The sequence below is a fragment of the Heliconius melpomene genome, chromosome 10 (genome assembly GCF_056956725.1).
Source record: "Heliconius melpomene rosina isolate 202511_hmr_F chromosome 10, ASM5695672v1, whole genome shotgun sequence".
In the NCBI taxonomy this organism is placed as follows: domain Eukaryota; kingdom Metazoa; phylum Arthropoda; class Insecta; order Lepidoptera; family Nymphalidae; genus Heliconius; species Heliconius melpomene.
In genome coordinates, this window is record NC_140398.1 from 16356546 (window position 1) to 16380992 (window position 24447).

Below are 24447 nucleotides of genomic sequence, written 5' to 3' on the forward strand. Positions count from 1 at the left end.
TACAGCTTCGCCTGCTTGATCCATTTGTAATAACGAATTGTATATGAGACATGCTAAGTGTCCGGGCTCACTCTCACCGCAGGAACAGAGGATTATATCGAAACGGCAAAGTAATGTAGCCTATGGCCTTTCTGTGTAAATGGAACATCCAACACAAACGGAATTTTACAATTTGAGTACATCTTGAAATTAGCTCGTTTACCCAAACAAATTCTTCAGCTTTATAATTTTAATATAGAGATTTAAAAGAGACTTCTCTTTTTTAAAATATAATAATATAATTTCAATTTTCAATACATAAATAATATCAGTTAGATGGTATACTGTAAAAGGAAAATAATTGTATCCAAAACAGCATTCTATCGAATCTCAATCAAAACGTCGTCAGCAGTGGCGACAGCTGGACGCACATGATTTATGTAAGGCATGAAAAGTTTTGCAGATGAGTCCATACATTATCTACGAGCATAGCCTGGCCCCGGCAACTTGGTAGCTTGGCTTATGATATTGCTTTGGTGCATATTATATCGTTAAGCTATTAGGATATTATTGTTGAATGATGATTGTAATTTAAATTTTTATATACAAAAAGATTAATTTTTTGCTATTTTCAAGACACTATTAGAACATGTTAATGTAATACTTCTCTACAAAACCTAGTAGAGTTGCACGAGTAAGGACTAGTCAGACCCTAGGGTGTTATTAAACCGAACACCGTTGAAAGACTGCATTCTAATGTAATGCGATTTTATCTTAATTCGCTTAGCTTCGCTTTTTATATAAAAATTACGTATAAAAACTTATATTTTTGTTTATATAAGCACTGCTAATTTGACAGCTAGCTTAAATGTCTGTGTCGTCAGTCGGAAAGGACTCTACTAATATTAGTGAGGCAATTAAGCGAACGGTCTTTCACATATCATGTAAAATACATTTAATGATGTTTAGTATAAAATTATCGTCAAAAAAAAATCGAGAGCGATGTAATGCGGTAGCACTTAGGTGATAAAAAATATTATAGCTTAGTTTTGAAAAGTTATTACAGCAAATTCACGTCTTTACGTATATAGTTTGTGTGGAGAGCATCAAGACAGAAAGATAGAGTGAGAGTGTTAAGAATAAACTCTATTTCTGTTTTTGTTTTCCGCCCGAATTCGAGACATTGCTTGAAGAACACAGTGCCTTGCGTTTAGAGCCAAATACATATACATATGAAATGTACAAACATACTAATACATAAATGTATATAAATAATAGCTATATATAATATAATAATATATGTTTTAATCAAAACCTATATTATTAGGTTACCTAATTAACTAAACAATTTTGATAGTTCCACATACTCGTAGTACTCAAATTAACAGCGCGCTTCCAACGTTCCACTCGTGGGTGTACACAATAATTATGCTATATAAAGAGATGCTAAATGAAATTCGTTGTAAAATAGCATTAGTTTTTAGTAACTTTTTATTTAACATTGCTTTTGGAGTTTTAAGATTTTGTCAACATGTTGGTATAATGAATGTATGTAATTGCTATAGTTGTTGGTATAATTCTTACTGATAATTATCTGATAATTATCTGATAATTATCTGATAATTATCTTATTTAGTATTCACATACCTAGAATTTGAATTTTTCTATATTAAAACGTTGCACACGTCCCGACTGCACAGACGGTTTTTCTTCAAACCAAGTTTCTCCAAATAATTTTAAATAAAATATAAACAAACATAAAATTTCATCTCGCATACCAAAATTGCATGTCAGAGAAAGCAAGCACATTGCTACTATTAGACTTGATGTATTCGCGCAATTTTGTAAGTTCCTCGCTCTTGCGATTGTTGCGATGACGAGGCGTTGCGTTGAGGCCGTCATTCAACACGCAATGCCTTTATGTCTTTATGGACATGGATGTCTTAAAACTAGGTCCCCAGGTTCCCTCTGCCTACGTGTGGGATTCAGCGTGAAGCGAGAAAAAAATATAAGAAAAACTTACTGATAAATGACACTGGTCTTTATTGTATGTTTAATTGACATTGCTAGTTAAGTGGTGAAACTTAGCTCAGTGTTTTTTTGATAGTGTTTAGTAAACCCAATACGTTACAATGCTGTCCCAAGCACAGTATACTTACATATTATTCTTATTTTGATGCTTTCACGGTGTATATAGCGGGGCATGTATAGGCTAGTGTTAGGAGACTAATCCCCACGCACCCCTTAATTTTCGAGACATTGCGTTTTAAATGGCGGAACTCAACACCGCACTTTTGCTTGTCATCAGAACAAAGAAATAAAAACATGTAGTCAAGACGCTACGCCACGGATTTCTTTATATAAAGATACAATATACAATAAGCTAAGCTATTAAGCTTATACAATATACATGTGTATATCAGGAACAAATATAATATGTGCGTACTTGGTAATTAAATTATAAACGATGCCGCAGCTTCTTAGTGGGATTATAAGGTTATTAGTTCATGTTGAAATCAATAAACCGATAATAATTATTTGTACTTAGAACTTTGATCTTAAACGATATCTGTATTCTGTATCCTAGTATTTAATGTAAACAATTCTTAGTAATTTTAATCGAGAAATACAATTGTTTGTCTTTAATTAAATTATTTATAGGTATACCTAAATACCATTTAGAATTTAAAAAAAAAATGTTCTTTTTAGATTTTTTTTCATGGTGTATTGTATTTTACAAATCAAACCCATTCTGTTTGCCTTCGTTTCATTTTATAGAATTCTTTTGTTAGTGTTTCTATACTCTATCTACTTAAAAAATTAAGCATTCATAGGTACTTTCTCTACATATTTAAATGACTTAAATTTTTCATAAGATTTCTATTTGATATGAAACTGATTAGACTTTTAATTCGATACTTAGAAGTTAAATCCAAGAGGCAATTTCGACCACCCATATAGTGTCATAAAAGCCTACCTTTCACTTTTAATTAATATAAAGAATGGGCGGGTGTCAAAAATATTTGTCTACATACAAAGGATAAGGCCAACCGTTTCATCCGGTTCAATACACTTTAAACCTTCTCTAGAAAGTCAATATAGATATATAAACAAAAATATGACTTTGGTGAAAGTATTGAAATTCAAAAAGGGTTGAACTTTACTGGTGAAGATAGTTAGAAACTCGTTACCCCCTGGGAGTATAAAACTTTGAAATCCTAAACCCACTGCACCAGACGTCAAAATATTCTCATCTCATTCTATCCGCAACTTAAACCGAAAATACCTACCTTTCTAAGTTACTACCTATAGTAACTTAGAAATCTTTGGCGATAAACTGATAAATATGTTTAACGAACTGAAAAATACACTTTACTAATTATTTTTAAATTCTTTTTACGCTTTACCCTGTATTAATGTTAAGTTCAGTGTTAAGACACTCCGTATTCCACTTTCCGCAAGATCTCGATACATTATGTACCTATTGAGTTGCGATACTCAACGTGACAACAATTTTATTGCCCCGAATGGGCCTCGAACCGATAACTCTTAAGACGCTTTCGTCCCACAAAACACAATGTCCTTGTCTATTATTGTTATTTTACTATATTATTATTATTTTTATAGTAAAGAAATATATACCTACCTGTCATATAAGTATGTATGCAAATAATAATTTTGATTTATTAACATTACTGACTAAATCCATGTTTCTATAATCTAGAAAATCTGTTCTACATTACATAATTGGCTTATTCAAAACATGTTCGTATCTCTTGAATAATATCTCTAAAGTATACTTAAATGAATTTATTATCATTTTAAATGTGGTAACACAGACTGCGAAACTACTTTTATCGATGCCGTAAAGTTCTTGTTTTTTGACCTAAAGATAGCATTTGGTACAAATTAAATAACTTATATAACATAGGTCGTCTTAGTGCAGTGAAACTGTGTTCGATAGTAAACGAGTCGGTTGTGTGTTCCAAACCCATTCGGGGCAATTAATTATTTTGATTTCTCTGGGATACCATATTTTTAACGATTTTGAAAACGTTGAAAATATGGCGTAATAGAAAAATTCACACTATAAAATGATTAGTTTAATCTTGAGTTACATCTATGATCTACCTACACGTGTCTACGCCTACGTAGGAATAAATTGTAAATGTTTGTGGGCTTTAGGTTAAAAGTGCATTAGAAATCAAATCGTCTTTTTGTAGTCACATTGGTAGAAAAATTGTGACTTTATATTTTTGAAATATTTAATATAGAGTTATTTATTTTTTCTACCTCCACTGTGATCATGATGATCATGATGATCATGATCATTTAATCATTCGCATTTTTTTAATTAATGAGACTGAATCATTATTTTTTTTTATAAAATGAATCCTGGTTGAAGGCCGTCATAGTGCAGTGATACAAGCTGTGCCGATGATTGTGAGTTCGATTTCCTCTCGGGAATTAATTAATCTTTTAATTTCCTCGCTCTGGTAAGCTAATGTGAAGTCCAATGTCTCGAAAATTTGGTAAATTGTGGGAAACGGAGTGTCAATTATATTTTCTAGATAGCTAAAACACAAATAATAAACGACGATAAAGATTTATCATAATATTTATGAAACTTACGCCTAAGATAAGTTTCTCGAGTCAAAAGTCACTCAGTGTAGTGCGGCCGGCAAATTTAGCTAACAATACAGTAATAGCAAGATGTTTCTAACTCATTAGGGAAGTTGCCGCGGACCTCCTAACGGGAGTTGGGAACTTGGATGATCTTTTTTATGCAATATCTGCTGAGACACATTCTAATATGACTTTGTTATTAATTTCTTCATTATATAGTATACTTACATATATTTATACTTCTATTCCTAGCTCCATACTTTTTTGTTTACTAGTGTCATATAAAATGTAGAACCATAGTTTTAAGTTAGTCCGTTCGCCATTATCCGTACTATTTTGGATATCGCGTGTTGAGTGTCGGAACTCAACGGCGCAGTTTTTCTACTAGAGCGGAGAATTTTTTATCTTCGTACTGTATACCAGACTAGGCAAAAGAATCTAGTGTTAAGAGACACTTTCCTCCAAATTGTGGAGGTATGGAGTATTGAGTGGTGTAACTCAACTTCAAAACGTTCTTGAAAAATAAATATTTCATGCTAGGAAAAAAAAAAACAAAAACAAAACCCATTAAAGCCTACAAGGCGGAAGAGAAAAAACAAATTAAAGTAAGAATCCCGAAGAAACTCGTCAAACAATAAAGGTGGCAGGACTTGGGGTGCGCAACTAGAATACTAATGTATGTAACTTACTGCTTGTGAGTTGTAAGTGTTAGTGAAATCTTTCTTTTGTGCATAATTGAAGCTGTTTTTTGAGAGTAATTGATATTACTTAATCTTAATGTATATTAAATAATAAATGGCCGTCGTGGCTTAGAGGTACAAGGATTAGACTGTTACGCGTCGGTTGTGGGTTGGATTCCCATTCAGGGATATGAATTATTCTTCATTAATATTTTCAATTCTTTAAAAGGCAAATTTCCGATGTTGAATCCACCACTTAACAATACCTAGAAAAATTCAGCGAAAAGTAGTGAACAGAATGTCTTAACAGGTTACTTGACTTCCGTCCTCTTATTTGACTAGACAGAAAAGTTTTCCACTTTTGTAATAATTATTGATCGAATCCTATTACGAGGAAGTAAACATATATGAAAAACTCCCTGGAGTACGATTTGAACAAATATCCATTGTATTCATGCAGGATATTACGGTAGCGGTGACAATAAGCTATCTTATATTTTTATTGGCACTAAAACACTACATATTCTATACATACATACACACCTATATTTGTAAATTTTAAAAATCTTCTCAAATACTTACAACACTTAAAAGCTAACCTTACTGAGGATAGGTTCCCCTTTCATATCTGCATGCAAAATATTTAAAATATTTGCCATTTTAAATATTTTGCTCAAGGTTTTGACGTATGCATTTGTTTAGTTTTATGTAAGCTTAAGTAAATATCACACTTTTATTATTTATCGAATTTTTGATATTAATGAAAATGCCAAGATCTGCAAGAGTGCTTCCGAGCGTCGTACAAATTTAGGTACTGTGTACCTACCAAATTTAATAACCCACAGTTTCCATTTTGTGGGGACCATTTGGATTGGAAGTTGCTTTGTTTTTATTAGGGGAACGGAATTGCCTATTTCCAAAAGTATCCCTTAGGACTCACATGTCAAATCTCAAGGGCGACATCTTGTTTGTTGCTTATTAGTGTGCAAAAATATGTATAAACAATGCTTGACTACGTGGTTACGGTAGGAACTAGTAAATAGTAGGTTCTGGGTTAGGTGTAATCATTTATAATTTATTAGAAAACTTATGAAAAATTTAAAAAAGCGGGATTTCAACCTCTTGTAAGCTTGACCACTAAACCATGCCTTCTAAAAAATATGGAATAATACATGAAGAATGTAAAAAAATGTATTCAGCTTTTATTATTCTCAGCTGTTTCACATTTAAACAAAAATTGATTGAGTCGTATGGCTAGTGTTAATCTAAAAAAAAAGAAAAGATATTAGTTACTATTCATTTTGTATTTAAGTGTATAATTATTTTCTTATTTGTTGCATATAAGTTTTTATTTTAATATTTTTTTTTTATTATTTTTAAAATAAAGATTCAATTATAACGTTTTACTTGAATTGCAACACAACAACAAAATTATTTTTACGACTAAAACTCTAAAGAAACTAGTAAATTGTTGTACATATTTTGACACAAACTTTGATGAAAGCTGTCTGTTACCACGAAAATAGAAAGCCACGTATTTTCTAACTACACAGTGGCCACTGTCGGGGCATAACGGCGCTACGTCTAGACTGTACATGCATTTTATATTGTTTCAAAGGTCATTGGTTCAATTATGCTTAATATAGCCAATGCTTATATTAATTCTTAGGTTAATCATGTTATACATGTGAAAACTTAGAATAGAGTGTTTTACTTCTAAATTTTTTAAATCTGCTTTATAAGAGTAACATAAATAAACAAGTTAAATACAAATTCTTAACATTTAGGTACTTTATGAAACACATGCCTACACACTTCTTGTGTGGCACCTACTAGCATAGTAAAGTAGTGGCAATTAAGAAAAGAATCCTTAAACGTCAGCAGAAAAATCCTCGTCTAATGAGACGAGGTGAGGTGTGCTCGTAGGCTTGCCACCATTGTATATTCTTGTATGCTTCAACCTAATTGTTATTTAAGTATTTTTTTTGCGTCCTTAGAGCTTTCTTATTTAAAAAACAATCAGAAATTGAAGGAGTAGAAATAGTTCCCTTCATACGCTAGTCCGACTCGCACTTGGTCTATCCATTTAATATAGGATAACATCATTGCAGATGATCTATCATAAGAAATTTTATATTAAGACAGTCCGTTAGTTAAGTCCGTCAGTTAAGTTCTCCACTTACGGCCCAATTTTAAAGACATTGCGTGATGAGTGGCGGAACTCAACACCGCACTTTATCTTCAAAGTAAACTAAAGAAATAATTAATTTCCTCGAATGGAAATCAAACCGACAATCGTTGAGACTGACATCTGAACACTGACAATGAATTATAATAATCAAATATGTGTACTTTGTAAGAATGATTCTATAGGGGCAGAACTAAAAGAACATAATAAAAAGAAACAAAGAGCCGTATAAGAGCAGCCCTACTAACCACAATCTAAATATACCCTATAAAAATAAACGTAGGGTGTTACAATAAAATACATAAATGTGTAGCACGGGCGCTCAGTGGTATTATCGATACACCGAGTAGATGCTTAACGATCGATCTTCACATTACAGTATCCTTTATCTTATATGATAATTTAGTTTGCTTGGAAAACTTATTTTTTATATGACGATAGGAATATATGCTGCTAGCATTTACTCGCAGCTTTACCCGCATATTTAAATGGAAAAACATTAAATGTTTTGGTTTACTTATTCTTAGCACGACAGGTAACTCCTTATAGAGAGGTTACAAGGAAACAACCTAAATGGTTCGTACAGGATGTATATGTACATCAATAAGAATTTGGAAATTTCAAAGAAGTATTTCCTTTCAACTAAAACAATCCTTCAGCTTTAGGAATTTACTGGTTTACTCGTAGATACATTAAATTTTTAAGTACTATTTTATTTATTTAAATATATATGAGCTGTTAGTCGTTTGATAGTAATTATTTTTCTCAGGTTTAATATAGTATCAAGTATATATAAAATAAAGAAAAAAAAATAGTATATTTTTATAGTTCCTTATACCCAACATATAAAAAATAAAAACTTGAAAGTAGCGGGACTTGAACACGCGCCGAATTAAAAAAAAACAGTCTAAGGTTTCCAAGCGAAAACTTTTATCATCACACTGTCTCTAAATGAACGAAATATGAAGAACAGAATGTCGTAACGTCCGGGAACGCATGTAGCTTAAACAAATAATGGTGATTCCGGGTTTGATCTCCTCTCGGGGGAATGATCTATTATTTATTAATATTTACATTTCTTCGCACTGGCAAAAGTCCGGCGTTGAGTTTTGACACTCAATACGCAATGCCTCGAAAAAATCGGCGGAAAGTGAGGAACGGAGTGACTTAACATTGAGTTCTCTCTGCTCACCCTGCCATATACAGTGTGAAGCTAATTTAATTTTAATTTTTTTACATTCAAATTAAAATAACTCTTTAGTCCTAATATTCGATGATATAATTAAGAGCTCTATTTCATTCGGGGCGGTAATATCATTCAACGCTCGCACTTTATTGTTATAGCTTCAATTTGTTTTCATTACACTTATTGGGATGCGTAATTATACATAAATATATTTATTTGGGTTCCTATAATAATAATAACGATAAATTCGTATTATATTATTGGTATATATATAAATGTAATGTTTGTTTTACTTCCAAGATACTAACAGAAGTAAGGTTCAGTATTCTGTCATAACTTCTAAGCTTCTAACTCATGCAGAATGCAGGTGGTTAAGCTAAAGAATATAGAAAGTTGAAATTGGGCAAGTAGAGATAGAGAAACCAGTGTCAACATTCTTCATCCGAATTCGAACATGGCATATTTAGGCTTGTCTTAATAAACCGCTCTCAACTCTGAAATCGATCACGCGATCTTGAGGCGCCGGAATGGAACTCAAGCAATCTTGAGGTGCTTGTCTTGAGTTGTTTTTCTTACTCGTTCCGGAAATGCAAATAATTATAATATACGCATCGTACTCAAGGGTAAGTGTAGAGCCCACAATCGCAACCGTAGACTTGACTTGTTGTAGGTTCGATTCCCAGTCTAGGGAATTAATTATTTTTATTCTTTTGCTATGCATTTTCCATTTTATGTCTTAAAGTCTATGCAAACAAAGATTCCGGGCGAAGTGTTTTATAAAATAAATATTATTTCAATAAATGTATGGATACATGTTTAAAACATTTAAAATTTTAATTGATGTAAAAAGAGTACGAAATTGTTTAACATATTTTATATAAATGCAATATTAATTATTTATATTTAAATTGTAAGTACAAAAGTGGGACACGAATGTATTGAAGTTGAAAATTGTTTCATTTGACATATCAAACATGAAATGATGTATCCAATGTTTTATTTTTTTACTTTATGTCATTACATTATAAATTATCATTATAAATAGAATAGAATTTATTATTGTAAATTATAACTAAGATTATAATTAAGATACAATTGTTAATATATTGCAGAAGAATAAAAATAATTAATGACCTAGAGTGGGAATCGAATCTGATCGAACCCACAACCGTCGTATTTACAGCCAGATGACATAATTACTCGTGAATTATTTTATTTTCATTTCTCGGCTCGTATAAGGCAAACAACGGTACTCAAGACCGCTTGAGTTACTATGGCTCGTATTTAGAAATCGCTCTCAATTCTGATATCTTTCTTGAGACAGATCTTGAGATACCTTTATCATTCATAGAATTTTAAAACAGCGCCTCAAGATCACTCTCAGGATCGATCTCAGTATTAAGAGCGGTTTATAAATACGAGTGTAAATATGCAATGTCTTGAATACGGACGGACGTCGACAAGTAATGAATGTTGACTAGGTTGTCTCGTGTCAACCCTATGCAGTACTAAGGGAAAAAGCGAGAAGCACTCTAAATTAGTTAATGATGTAAATATACATTTACAGTTGTTTACTTTATCATTACATCATGTTATGATGTTTTATAAATCAAGCCTTTTCATTTGATCCCCACGTTAGTTGGGTTGGCAACCATTTGAGTTTAGTAAACCTATTGATTATACATAATTTCATTGTCATCAGAACAGTTATCCAAATTTCAGCTCAATCGGACACTGGAAAATGGGTCAAATGAGCTTTGAACACATACACAAACACAATAATTTAAATAAAATAAAGCTTCTAAAATACTCTGAAGCGCCGTCACAGTATTAGAAAGTATAAAATTATAAATATTTATATAACTACCCAAAAGAAACAGGATAATTATCGCGCAGCTCTAATTATTTGCTAATATAATAATGTAGGCGCTTATTTACATTCAAAGAAGTTGATAAGAACATTTAATGTAGATAGGCGCTTTTGCCATTTTTAATATAAAATTTTAAACAAACTAAAGAGATCTAATAATTATGTACTTCAAAACATACCTATGTTTGTAATAAAATCGTAACGGATCGGTGTTTATGCATGGAAGACATATAAGAAAACAACGGCACAAGGGTGTCACTGTATTTATTAAAGCCTTTTTCATCTTTCATATCTATAGAACAAGAAAATATTAACAATTAGCACTCGGAGACGATAATAAATTTTAATGGCATTTAAATAATATAAATTAGATCAACATGCATTTATTATGGTATTAAATATAAATATTGATTATTTTTATTTAAACAGAATAATAATAAAAAATAAAGATTCTAATATACGCTAATAGTTTAAAATAGGTGAAGCGTAGGCTAAAATTTAAATTACATTTTATGTCGGGAAAGTCCATCATTAATGCATATTTATGAGTGGGGGAAAAATCTCGACACACAGTCATTAGTAAGGCATTACTTAAGGCTTGGCCCAAAAGACAATTTAAAGTTAAATGTAAAATTAGCTCGTGAATAAATTTTGGTATTGTCGTAGAGCAATTGCTATGTCCTTGTCAGGGTTTTTAATTGATCATATTTTTTAAATTTAAAATTTAAAGAATTTTTTATATCATGCCTCATTCATTAAAACTGTATCTTCAAGTGTTTTAAGTGTTTATTGATAACATGTCAAAGCCTGAAATTAAGAGCGAAGAACGCACTTTAACTTATTGCCAGAGCTATCAATGAAAATTATTAATTTCTACGAGTAGGAACGAAGCCACAACTGTAATAGTAAATAATAATAAAATAAAAGGAAGAAAATAAAAGCAATTATAGCAACACGTGCATATGCTAATATCATTTTGTAATTAAGTAACTTTGGAAAATACATCTTAATCTAAACCAGATTATAATTATGATTGTAAGATAGATTGTAATGCCATGAATTAATATCGCTCACACATCAGGATCGCACGAACACTATAATTTATGTAAAGGTAATGAATAATTTGACTATAATAATAAAAAGTTTAAGCGAGCGACGCCGAGTTTATCGCTAGTGATATAACAATTGTTTCAAAATACCCAAGAAGGTGTAACTTTTAGAAATATTATGAACATTAACATAACGTTCCTACAGCTGACTCGCTCACAGAAATAGCTTAACAGTTATATCTCATGACTTGCGCCAGCCTTATTTGGCCGGGGGCATAATGGCCGCGTGCTTTTGACGGGGGCACGCCCTATCCTTCGCTGTAAATGTATTAGATATTATGCCCTCTTTGTTATCTATGTTTTCCGTGTAATTTGGTTCTTTGAGTCTCTGTAAGCTGATTATTGTTTTAATTTTTTGTGTATTTGGAAATGTATGTATGTAATACCCATGTGTTTTTGGTTTTTGTTGTTATATTCGTTTAGAATGTATGGAGTTAATATTTAGTATTGTAGGTAGTGGTTGTGACTTTTAATTTTGTTCGAATAGATTTAGTTACTTCAAAATAATATGATAAACTTTCTTGTAATATATTGAAATCAGCTTCCCGCACACAGCAGGGTAGGCACTTTCCGCCGAATTCTGAAGGTATTGCCTGTTGAGGAGTTCAACGCCGCGTTTTACTTCGACACGAGAAATAGAAATATAAATTTAAGAATTATTTTTAGAGTAAAATTTTATTAAAAATGCTTGTGACCATTTTCCATTTCCTTTCAAGACTTATCCCAACACGATCGTTGCAACTACCAATTTGACGTACGCCACCACAATACCAAAACCCCACGCACTACGTTATCAATGTAACCCACAAGCAATTATCGCGACCGCCGGACGGTTAAAAAGCGTTGGTCACGTGACCGGTCGCGCAAATAATTATCGCGTAACATTAGCGCTGATTGATGTGGCCTCATTGAATTAAACTGCTCTTTAACTATCTAATGGTCTCTACATTTTAAACTTAATTATAATTTTCAACAAATAACTGTTGCATTATTGTTAATTGTTAATTGTTACTTGATTTTGGAAGATTTGTTTACAAATAGTGATTAATTAATTGCATGCGTTAATTGTGCTAATTTGAGTGGTAAGTTTGGTGTTTGATGCATGAGTTTTGCTAATATAGGCTATATAAATAAATAGTTCTATATGTATAACCAAGGAGGAGTCCAAGAGGATGAGAATCAAGAACAGGAGGTCATGTTATTATTTTCATTTCTGCGCTCAGGTAACGAGACAAAGCGTGGCGTTGACTTTCGCCACTCAACACGCAATGTGGAGATTATTATATTTTTTGTTTCTTATATATAAAAATATAATGTAAATAATACTTTAGTTAGGTTTCGTTTAGTCTTAACACTTGGTTTCCTGAAACTTGGGTACCCTGTTATGTTCCGGGTGCAGAGTAGGCGAAAAAAATGCTTCCAAAAATATAATATTCCAAAATTTATACATCTCAATTTCCTCCATGAGAAAATTCACTTAGAATACTGCTTAGATAGTATTAAAAGGTTATACAGAAAAAATATTTACGTTTAAGATTAAATCATCGATTTTATACGTAATGGATGTTGTTATTTTGAGGCGGAGTGTCGATGAGCCATTTTATCGGGATTCCGCTCGGTCGCGCGGGATAAGCATGCAGCTAGGGCTGGCGGGACTTGGGGACTTAGATTATTAGACTTTAGTCTAGCCGGTGCTTTTAGACCATTTAATGATAAACTATGAGTTAGCAGTTGTTAGATATTATTGATTTGTTTTGATTTAAATTTCATTCGAGTTTATAGTAAAAATACGACATTCTTCAATTAATGAAGAATAAGACAAAATAAAGAAATTCTTACAAAAAAATAATAAGTAGAGTGTCAAAAAGAGTATTGAATTTTTTTAAGTAATTATTAAAAGCGAATTTTGAGCACGTGTTTTTTTATCAATCTCAAAATATCTACATATCCTGTAAAATCAATATTTTTTAACAAAAATAATATTTAAGAGATTGACTAAATAAATTCAGCCCTGAACGTTCAGTAAGGTATATTTTACTTGAAACATATCAGCATGAAACCGTATTTTAAGGAAATTCGCGTATAACTTTTATATTCCGATTGTCACTTCACGTTTTACCTGTAAGCGTTATTTTGAATAATATATATTTCTTATACGTTATGATTTTTCATTTAATACTTTAAAAATATAAATGACTTATCTTGATAATTTATTTCGTCATATCTTGCTTCCGAACAGGTGGATGTAATAAAAAATATTAACTTAAGACCTAATGATGGATCTAATTATAGTTTTTATTGATATTATATTCGCTTTCGTCACCAGCATTGAATTTCGGCACTCAAGTCTCTTAACTCAATGCCTCCAAAATTCAATGGAGAGTGGAAAACGGAAGGTCTTAACACTAGTTTCCCAGGATCCTCTTCCTACCCTGCCATGAGCACGATACACCGTGAAGCTAAAATATATATAAATATGTTTTACACTTAAAGCATTTGGTACCAGTGCCAGAAGGAAATTTATCGATATCACCGCTATAAACTATGTCCTTTTGATATGCGTCTCACGTACTTGATCATGGAAGCCATTGATATTGCCACACAAATTTATGCTGGCTGCTCTCAGATATATATTAAAATTTCCGCAGAATCTGTCTTAAGGGCTAAGTCGTTTATTTTGTAGCGTCGTATGTTTTTTAATGAACCGTATAACTGGATTACAAGATTGAATATTTACAAAGGACAAGATGTAACTGATTAAAATTAACTACAAGTAATATTACATCGTTATATAATATATTTTAAATATATTGACTAATCTAATATAATATGTTAGGGAGGTTTTGTAATGTACACTATAGTTGTCCTATCCAAATAGAGTGACCGGGCCAGATTGTTACGAATTCGTAGAGTTCATAGTTTATATACCTTGAGTCAATTCGTTCAAGTCGCTTCGTTTTTCGTTTATCGTTCTAATTCTAGAAAGAATTTGATAATGAAAAACGTCTAAATATTCTACTTAATACAAATATCCATACCTATATTATAAATTCGAAAGTAACTCTGTCTGTCTGTCTGTCTGTCTGTCTTTTCCGCAATCAGGGCCAAACCGCTAATTTAATTGTGATAAAATACTCATATAGAGATACTTGAGGGTCCCGGGATGAACATAGGATACTTTTTTTTTCTCATATTTGTAATATTTTCGTTATATACCAATATATTAAAATAATTAATTTGACAAGGAATTTATTCCGCCATGTTAATAACAATCGTCGCTACGCGTTGCTAAGCAACGGCTTGCAAAGTTTGCTGTTTTAAGAAAACGTCACCCACAGTGAGTTTGCTTAATGCATACATGGTGCGCGCTGATATAGATTTGTATACATTAACAAAAATTAGATGATTTCTATAATTTGATATTCATCCTTATGAAAATAAATATAATAGTCACTTTTAGCATTTCATCTTGATGGAAATTATAGTTTGCTGTATAACATTCTAATAAATAATTAAGATGTCACTGATTCCAAGTGACCTAGCCTACGAGTGGTATAGTATGACCGACGCGAACGGGCAGATGACTTTGACGATTTTGTAAATTTTTATATATTTTCGAATTACTATTATTTTTTATGTAATTATTTGCTGCTTATAATTAATTTATCTCAGTTCGGTTATCTATACCGATGTTATACACTTAAAATATCGTAATTTTAATCATTTGAGATTTTATTTAATATTGTTCGCAAAAATTAATAATTATTTAATATAGAAAAATGTTTAGTACGCGCGCACAGCAAACTTTAGGTTTTTTTTTCTAATATTAAGAATTTCCTTTAGTTACTTTTACTTCTTTGGTTTGTTCATTTCGGTTACTCAGATATTTTTTCTAATAATAAATCTCCACTTATTTAGGCTTATATTAATTTAGGCTTATATTTTCGCGGGCGTAGCCGCGTCCGGGCCCACTAGTTATAAATAAATAAAAAAGTAAAAAAAAAATTTTAAGTTAAGCGGTTTTATATTGCAGATAAATGTACTAAAAGATAAAAAATAATTTCATGGAAATTATGATTACTAAAATAAAATCGTGGGGACACTTTCTACTTACCACTAGGTGGGTGAAGTCTCATGCCATGTCTTTCGATTGTAGATATTGGACGTGTCCCACGTAGTACATTTATCTGCAATATAAAACCGTTTAACTTAAATTTTTTTTTTTTCTTTTTTATTTTTAAGTTTTTAGTTTTTATTTCTCCTACTATTCAATTCGTTGAGTGCCTCATTATTGCAAGGTTAATGGAGAATGTTACGATCGACCCCCCCAGAGGTCCAATAGAGGAGCAAGGCTATGTACAACAAGATGTGCCTGAATCTTGAGGGGAAAACGCTAACGACATATTATTTTTATCCACCTAGTGCCATACAGTTCTCGGCGCGCTTTTACCTTTTACCTTGGGTGGTGTACCCCTAGCGACGTCTCATTTTTAGGCACCCTATAGCCACACAGTCCTCGACAGGATACCAGATCTTGATTTAGGTGGGAGATTCATATTGTAATTGTGTATAGTATACTGTATTATACTTACCAAGCCCTTTATTTTGATACCCATATTGATGGGATTGAAAACTACATTATCCGCCATTTTGTAGCAGTGGCCATCTTTGATTTTGATTTTGTATAGTGCCCTGAATTCTACTTGACAAGCCCTTTCATTTGATACCCATATTGATGGGATCGAAAAAAACTAACTTGTCCGCCATCTTGTAGCGGCGGCCATCTTGGATTTTGATTTTGTGTAGTCCACTGAATTCTACTTGACAAGCCCTTTCATTTGATACCCGTATTGATAGGATTGAAAAAAACTAACTTGTCCGCCATCTTGTAGTGTTGGCCATCTTGGATTTTGATTTTGTATAGTCCACTGAATTCTAATTGACAAGCCCTTTCATTTGATACCCATATTGATGGGATTAAAAAAAAACTAAGTTGTCCGCCATCTTGTAGCGGCGGCCATCTTGGATTCACAATAATATTGAATATGGATAATTGTATTGTCACCAGAATCAAAGGCGTATACCAAATTTCAGATCAATCGGTTAACGGGAAGAGGGTTAAATTTCAATTACTAAATTTGACCCAAACAAACATACAAATAAATAAACAAACGGGGTGAGCTAAATAAAACCGTTTAAAAACGATAATGCTAACTATATAGTGTTATTTCACTATACTACTATTACTATTTCGTGTTATAGTGTTAGTTACTGATATCACCGAAATAGCTGGCAGCTAGCGAATAATAAAGCATTATTCTACTTAAAGCCTTTGCATATACGAGTATGTATATAATCAGCCACGGAAAGTGCGAATTAGGTAGAAATTTACTGACATGTGAGCTAGCATTTTCGTATTATATTTTTAAATTTACTTATGTAATCTTGTAGTACTACTTAGTAATTTAGACAAAGATGTTATAAATATATATTGCTATAAAAATATTAATTACAATAACTATAGTCTAAATTATATTTTTCATTTTCTTCAACAGTTTTTCTTGCATGAATCAAATTGTAGGTACTGAATTCTGTAACACACCGCAAACATGTTTTTCTGTTTTTTAAACCTATTATTCTGCTACAACCATAGTAATTAGAATTATGACGATTTTGGTGTGGTTTTTACGTAAAAATCTATTGCTACTTACATGTACTTACTCATTTGTGTTAATTAATTAATATTTATACTTACCAATAAAATGAATACTAATCTATATAATTGCATTAATTAATATTAATAATAACTTTACTTATCAACATTTACAGTTAGTTCAGTATTTGGTTCTTTTTCAGAAAATATATAAATATAATAACATACACCTACATCTACTAGATACCAGTGCCCTTGCAATTTAATCAATGGTCGATTGTGCTCACATCTCATTTGTCGTGTCATTGTGGTCCACGGAAAGTGCTCTTCGAGTGAAATTAACAACTCATTCATTGGTTTCGTTATATTCAATTGATTTTACATACTGTGTTATAGTATAATATAACCAACTTCACGCTGTATTCCGCGCACAGCAGGCTAAAAAGGGAAACCTAGTGTAAAGACACTCCGTGCTCCACTTTTACTCAGCAAGCCCTATCCCTAGCTGGATACATAGTCAAGTTAGGCACAACTGCATTGAGATAAGATCAGTCACAAATTACTGTACCTCTTATTTATTTACCAGAGGAATAAAAAAAAGTTAAAAAAATACAAATACAAAAAATACAAAACAATAAATAGTTGCCTGTATAAATTAAAATCTACATATGTAAAGTTGAGGAATCACTTTTTTTTTTAATTTAAAATAATATTATAACAACTTAATCTTTATAGCAAATAATAGTAAAAGAAACTGAAAATATTTACTGATCCAAGTATTTCAAAAAGAAAACTAAAACTTTCGAGTATCGCTTCGACACAAAAAATGCACAAAATTGAAATTGCTCAATAATTGTTAGAAAAAAATGACATTCAGCTACGTCAGTTGAATACGAATGAGGACGTTGGAAAGGCATGTCACGACTAACTGAAATACTAGGCAGGGCTATCGGAAGCGCAGAGTTCGTTAACGTCGCCCATCTCGATGCAGTCCAGTCGAGGTGACCATAATCCTGGGTAATATTAAGTGAACTATTTTTTTTTAACAAAATTTGTAAGGTGGATTTTTTTGTTATGTTGATTTTAAATGATGTTTATAGAAATCGACATTGTGTTTTATTCTTAAAAATGAAAGAGAAAACCTTTTAGAGTAATTATATATATGTCTGGTTCTATTCATTTTACATAAATATCAATAATGGTTATATTTAAAAGATGCATTCATAGGAAAGAAAATCTCTATTTTTAATAAACTTAACTAGCAACTATATCTGAATATTAAAGAAACGATAAACAATATTCCATTAATCAGAATATAACACTAAATTAAAATGATTATAATAATCCTCTCTTGACTTTATATCGGAATATCCAATTTATCAAATATGTATGGTAACACTACTTTTGGGTTTAAACGTGACGTGCATACGAAGAAGAATGTATCAAATACGTTGCCCGGTCAATGTTCCTGCAGTAGAAATTATTTTTACTTTTACTTGCATTTTTTAACCCTTATATGTACACAATCCTTAGTTAGCCGTACATGCACTCCTATGACTGTGTGAAACTAGTATAGTCAGTAAGCAATGGCTAGGAATTAAAGTTTAAGTATTTGAAGAAACAATATTTATTTATTAAGATGCAATTGTAATTCATAGAACTATTTAAGAAGTTACTTTAAAATCGATAACTCCAAGGTTGTTGGCTAATTTTGGCGTTAGAGCCTGTTAGGTACCTAATCTAAATATCACATCTTTATTATATACGCTTTAAACTTAGCAAAAGTAAACTTAGAATTCTACTCTTAGTAGATTCGAATTGAAAAAATATTTTTGCCTTCGACAATCCATTAATTACAAAAGAATATGGAAACCGTTAATCCTTTTGATGTAAGTCACTGTACCTCATTTGACAAAAACTAGTTATTCCAAATATAGCACCGTTTAAAATAAAATAAAATCTGAGCGTTTATTAACATCCTATTAAAAAAAACACGAATTCATTTATATCCTGGAAAAAATGTAATTTCACAGACTTTTGTCGCATCCAGGCTCTATTTATGGAGTTAAATGAAGTTTCATAATAAAACTGAGAACAAAACCAGCAGTCCAGTTAATTTTTAACGCATTGCCGCAAAGCTTGCGGACGGACGCGCGCATATAAATACAAGTGTGAATGCACCTGCGCCGTTTGTTGCGAAACAACTGTGAATTTCACTTTATTCCAGACTCTGGAAATGAATTTAAATTTAACGTTTGGATGTCGTTTTTTTTTAGTTGACTCCTAATTTTAGTTTGATCTCTTAACTTTTGTTAATTATTTCAAGGGGTTACAGTTTTTTTTGTAATAATTTTTATGAGAATTTATCTATAATTTTATTTTCAATCATTTTTGGAAGAAGTGGAGAGAGGCCTTTGCCCAACAATGGGATGGTGCAGGCTAGGGAAAAAATCGTTTTTGATTGAACGGTTTACTTTAAGTTACATGTGATATTTTATGTAAGATAGGCTAAGCTACAAGCTGTTCACTTGAAGTTTTTAACTAAAAAACATATTTACGACAAAGGCAGAGCTATAAAATAAACTCTTTTGTTTTATTACAACAAATATTTGTTTGTGTATAATGTGTATTTGAGAAAAAATCATACGGTTACGTGAGAGCAAACGGCCATTGTCGGACGGGCGGATGCACGTGCTCAGTTTATTTAATACTTACGTAACTTGAACGCGGGGCATTTATTATAGTATGGACAAGGGGACTGTAATAAATAACAGGATCAAAATTGCTATAAAATATAACTTTGTTGGCTGACAGTACTTTGTGAAACATGTACATTTGTCGTTTGTATATGAAAATAGCCTTACCAATTCTGCATTAAACTAGAAGAGCAACTAAAAGAGCAAAGCTAAGAGCATAATATATCATTATATTTAAGTGCGTGCGACTAAACAAAACCATTCTCTTTAAAGTCCCTAAATATATTCTATCGGATACGGAAAAAGGCGATCCTCTAAAGATTTTCACAAATTCAATTTTATTTAAACGGTTTAAGAACTATCTCTCGTTGCAGTATTTCCATTTGAATGAACCTGCTTTGGTTCTTAGAAAAGATATACAGCTTTGTGAATGCCGAAATCGACACAATATTGTCCTTTGAGAAATGGAATGTATAAAATATGTTTCAAAATAGAGCAAATGTGGATGAAGGATAAATGCATTATATTGATTTCTTTATTGGTTTAAATCTTATGTAGTACCATTCCCAAGATAATCTATAGAAAGGCATTTTCTGACCGAATTTTGAGACATTGCTGCTGTTTTGTGAAATTTAACGCCGCACTTTGCCCATAACATACAAATGTAATGTAATTTACTGCCCCACGTGGGGATCGCACCCAATACTAGAAATATTAAAACTGGACAATGTATACCATAAGTGTTTATAGTAAAGAAACCCCAGCATAACCTACACATTAGTTTATCATATTAATTAAAAATATAATACTTCCATTTTCTCAAGTAATTACAATACACATTAAGAGTTCTCTTTTTAAACATACTTTTAAGCTTTTTTGATTGTGTCATTCTTCAGATATCCTTAAAAGCCTCGTTATTTATTTAATTAAAAAAGAAAATTACACAGTTTTTTTAAGCTTAAAGAAAAATAAAAAACAGATAAAATGGGAGCTTTGCATATTTATTTGAAAAATTTAAATACAATTAGTTATAAAAATATATTACATTATTTAAAATATACTATTGTAATTTAATGGTAATTATATAATTATTAATTGTAAAATAAATAATTAAATTATATTTTTAAAATAATGATTCTATAATGTAAATTTGAAAAATAATTTGTATACTTTTATATGTCGTATTTATTCAGTTCTTCGATTATGTAGTCTGTCACAAGCTCCTTAGCGTCGGAAGCCATAACGAAATCTGTGTGAGAGAAAGAATCACGTGCTACTTTACGAACTCTGCAATTGGGCATAATTTCTGCCATAGCTAGTACATCTCTCTCATGCAGAAGTTCATCGCTCACTGTATAATGCATGGTAACGTCCATAGTTATCTTGCTTAAGTCATAAGCTGGTGGTGATAAACTGCCATAATGCAATAAGTTAGCGATGGGACTGTAGTACCACCTTCTGAATGATTTGTCGTTGATATTTTGGCCGTAATGGGCATATTGCTTGATAGACGCTCCACCTAAAACTTCAAATTCTTCCATGATACCTTCCTAAAACAAAATATTTCAATGAAATTACTTTAATGCTTAGACGTGGCATAGATACAAACATTAAGTAAATCAAAATTGCTACCATAATGGCTGCTATGTTGAAAAGACCACACGATCCATTTTCGTTGCAATTTCCAAGATCTAGATTATTCCATTCTGGTCCAAGAATTTCAATAAGACCCATCCTGACTGCAACTGCCTGTAAAAATATTTAGGCTTCAAATCCTTTCAACAATTTACTCTCTTAAATTATATAATAATTAATTTATAGAATAAAAATATAACAGAATAATTTTTACTTCAAATAATATACTTTAGACTTACATATATAGCTTGTGTACTTATAGCAGCCAAACTTAGCAATCTATGTGGGAAGTGTCGTTGGTAGCCTACACCAGCAAGTAAGTGAGCTGACGCAATTTTCTGGTTATATTCGGGAAGCATAGAATTTAGTACAAGGAAGGTAGTTCCACCCTGAGAATGCCCAATGTAGTGAAGCTGAGATTTTCCGGTAAAGTTCAGAACGTAGTCAATCATTGCCGGCAGATCTTTCATACCAATATCTTCAAAAGTGAAATCGAAAAAATCTTCTTTGTCTGCAGGATGATCTGGATTTAAGGAAACATGGTTACGTGAGTTGATAACTCCTCTCGCATTGCCCATCCAAACGTCATAACCGCTGTCCGCTAAATTGTAAGCTGTAAAGTAAATATTGTGTAAATTTTCGAGTATATTAAGGTAAAAGTAGATTAACATTGTACTTCCGGTACGAAAAATATAAATTTATATTATATAAATTTTATCATGTCAATTCGCTATGAACTTACCCACGCTATTTTCAGGACCAGACGTGAAATAGGAAAAGGCAGAAGACTGTAAACCGTGCATCAGGAATACAACAGGCTTAGACATTTTCGCAGAATCCTTATTTTCATTGCGGCCAAATGGGATTCTATTAATTTCTAAAATGTACCCATCACTTGTCGTCACTGTATGTGTTTCAGAATAAAATCCATCTTTAGCTATTCTTTCTTCCTAAAAAACGTAATCAATAACTTTATTTCTCGTATATTACTTTATTTGCTGCTCTGCCTAATCCGTGTGCGGGACACATCGTGAAGATAATTTTGATTTGAATGTGCAGTTGAGTTCTTAGCTTATGGTGTTTCGATCGTCAAATTTAATCAAATAGATAAATAAAAAGCAGCATGGTGGCAGTGACATGAAAAAGACAAAAATAAAAATTTGTCATAAGTTAATCACGAATTCCAAAATTTAACTTACCGTGTCTAAATGCCTCGATACGGCATTACGAACGTCTGCAGTCAACACTTGAGCACAAATAAGGGTCACAATAGAAAGTATTCGTAACATGATGTTTTCTTAAATGACAATGTTTCTAATTTCCACTGTCGTTTTATAATATGGCAATTATCTTTATCTTTGATTATAGTAAGGCAGCTTCACCTCGTTATCGCTGTATGTTTTGTTATATCCGTCAGTTTTTAAATAAGTTCATTGTTTATGACAGGCTTAACCGATATAATTGCTTTGCCGACGATTAAAAAGCTTTCTTTATCGGTTACGCGTTTGTTTACTATTTATGTCTACGTTTCCTCTTCTACATTCGTTGATATGATAAAAAAAATTCAACCTAATACGTTTTCCTGCATACGAGGTTTATCAGAGAGTTGCTTTTCAAGAGATGTTTTGTTGCGACGCACTTTATCGTTCCGGAACGGGAAATTGAAAATAATTTAAACGTATCATTCCCCGGAGTATGAATCCAACTCTCAATTATCGCGTTCACGAATCAGTTGCTGTCACAAAATTCCATTCCATATGGTGATTTTACTTTCCGAGGCTGTTAACGACGACGGTCAGGGGTTCGATTCCTTCTTATTTTCTTTCTGGTTGAGTACCCTATGTGCTTAATAGTTTGCCTGAGGACAAACGCCGCGAGCCAGACTTAAAGAAGAGGTTTAAAATAAACTTAGAGAGTATTTTTTGTCAACTGTTTAATTGGAACAGTTAATTAAATTAATATTAATTTAATTTGAATTATATGTAAAGAGACTCGAGATCCTGCAGTTAAACTCACTAAGAGTTTTGCAGGACACAGGGTAACTTTATATATATTGTTAAACGGTACTAATAAATAAAAATAAAAAAAAATTAAGACCGGTTCTTAATATTTAAATAAATGTATTAATAAGATAAGATAAGATAAAAAGTCTTTATTGCACATTTACAAGAATTACAAGTATAATTTTGGGACATAAAATGCACAAAGGCGGCCTTATCACTAAAAGTGATCTCTTCCAGGCAACCAATCCAAGGATAGGACATCTAAGAGTGAGGGCAAAATGTGGTGCAATGCTTAAATAAACTTAATAAATATATAACCTGTACATACAATACATAATAGATATAGATATACATATATATATAATACACATACATAAAGATATAGATAATATACATACACATATACATTAAATATATATATAATTGGGAAAGAGAAAATAAGATAAAATAAATGATAAAGATACAAATAGGTATACATATACTACATCCGAAGATAATGATTCTTAACTTTACGCTTAAAGATATTTATAGACGTAGACCATCTCACGTCTCGTGGTAGCGCATTCCATAATTTCACTGCTTCTACAGTAAAAGATTTACTGTAGCAGTGAGTGCGGCACTGCGGGAACTCGAGCACGTTATCACGTTTCGAGCGGAGACTGGAAGGAATACAGGAGTTAGAGCCAAGGAAGGAAAAGCGTTCCTTAAGGTAGGAAGGAGTATCGGGATGGAAAAGGATGGAATAGAGGAGCGTGACAGTGTGGAGGTTCCGACGGTTTTCTACAGAAAGCCACCGCAGCCTAACACGATACTGGCTGATGT

General features: G+C 31.9%; 2 protein-coding genes across 3 annotated transcripts in view; one reads left to right on the forward strand and one right to left on the reverse strand.

Annotated features, from left to right (window-relative positions):
* Sdc (Syndecan) overlaps positions 1 to 24447 on the forward strand; it is a 213509-nt gene that overhangs the window by 78315 nt on the left and 110747 nt on the right. The gene's annotated exons all lie outside the window — the stretch shown is intronic.
* LOC146535936 (lipase 3-like) lies at positions 20973 to 22955 on the reverse strand. The gene is made up of 5 exons (XM_085192083.1): positions 22822 to 22955; positions 22365 to 22572; positions 21862 to 22235; positions 21620 to 21736; positions 20973 to 21537 (listed from the first exon to the last, which is right to left on the reverse strand). The coding sequence occupies exons 1-5, from the start codon at positions 22909 to 22911 to the stop codon at positions 21160 to 21162; spliced, it is 1167 nt and encodes a 388-aa protein (XP_085048209.1). The 5' UTR covers positions 22912 to 22955; the 3' UTR covers positions 20973 to 21159.

What these genes read in the sequence shown, in the direction of transcription:
- LOC146535936 (XM_085192083.1), bottom strand. Translation starts at nt 22,911, where the DNA reads ATGTTACGAATACTTTCTATTGTGACCCTTATTTGTGCTCAAGTGTTG. An exon ending in TAAGTACACAAGCTATATAT is followed by an intron (nt 21,737 to 21,861) that starts GTAAGTCTAAAG and finishes ATATTTTTACAG; the next exon opens with GCAGTTGCAGTCAGGATGGG. An exon ending in TCAACATAGCAGCCATTATG is followed by an intron (nt 21,538 to 21,619) that starts GTAGCAATTTTG and finishes ATTTTGTTTTAG; the next exon opens with GAAGGTATCATGGAAGAATT.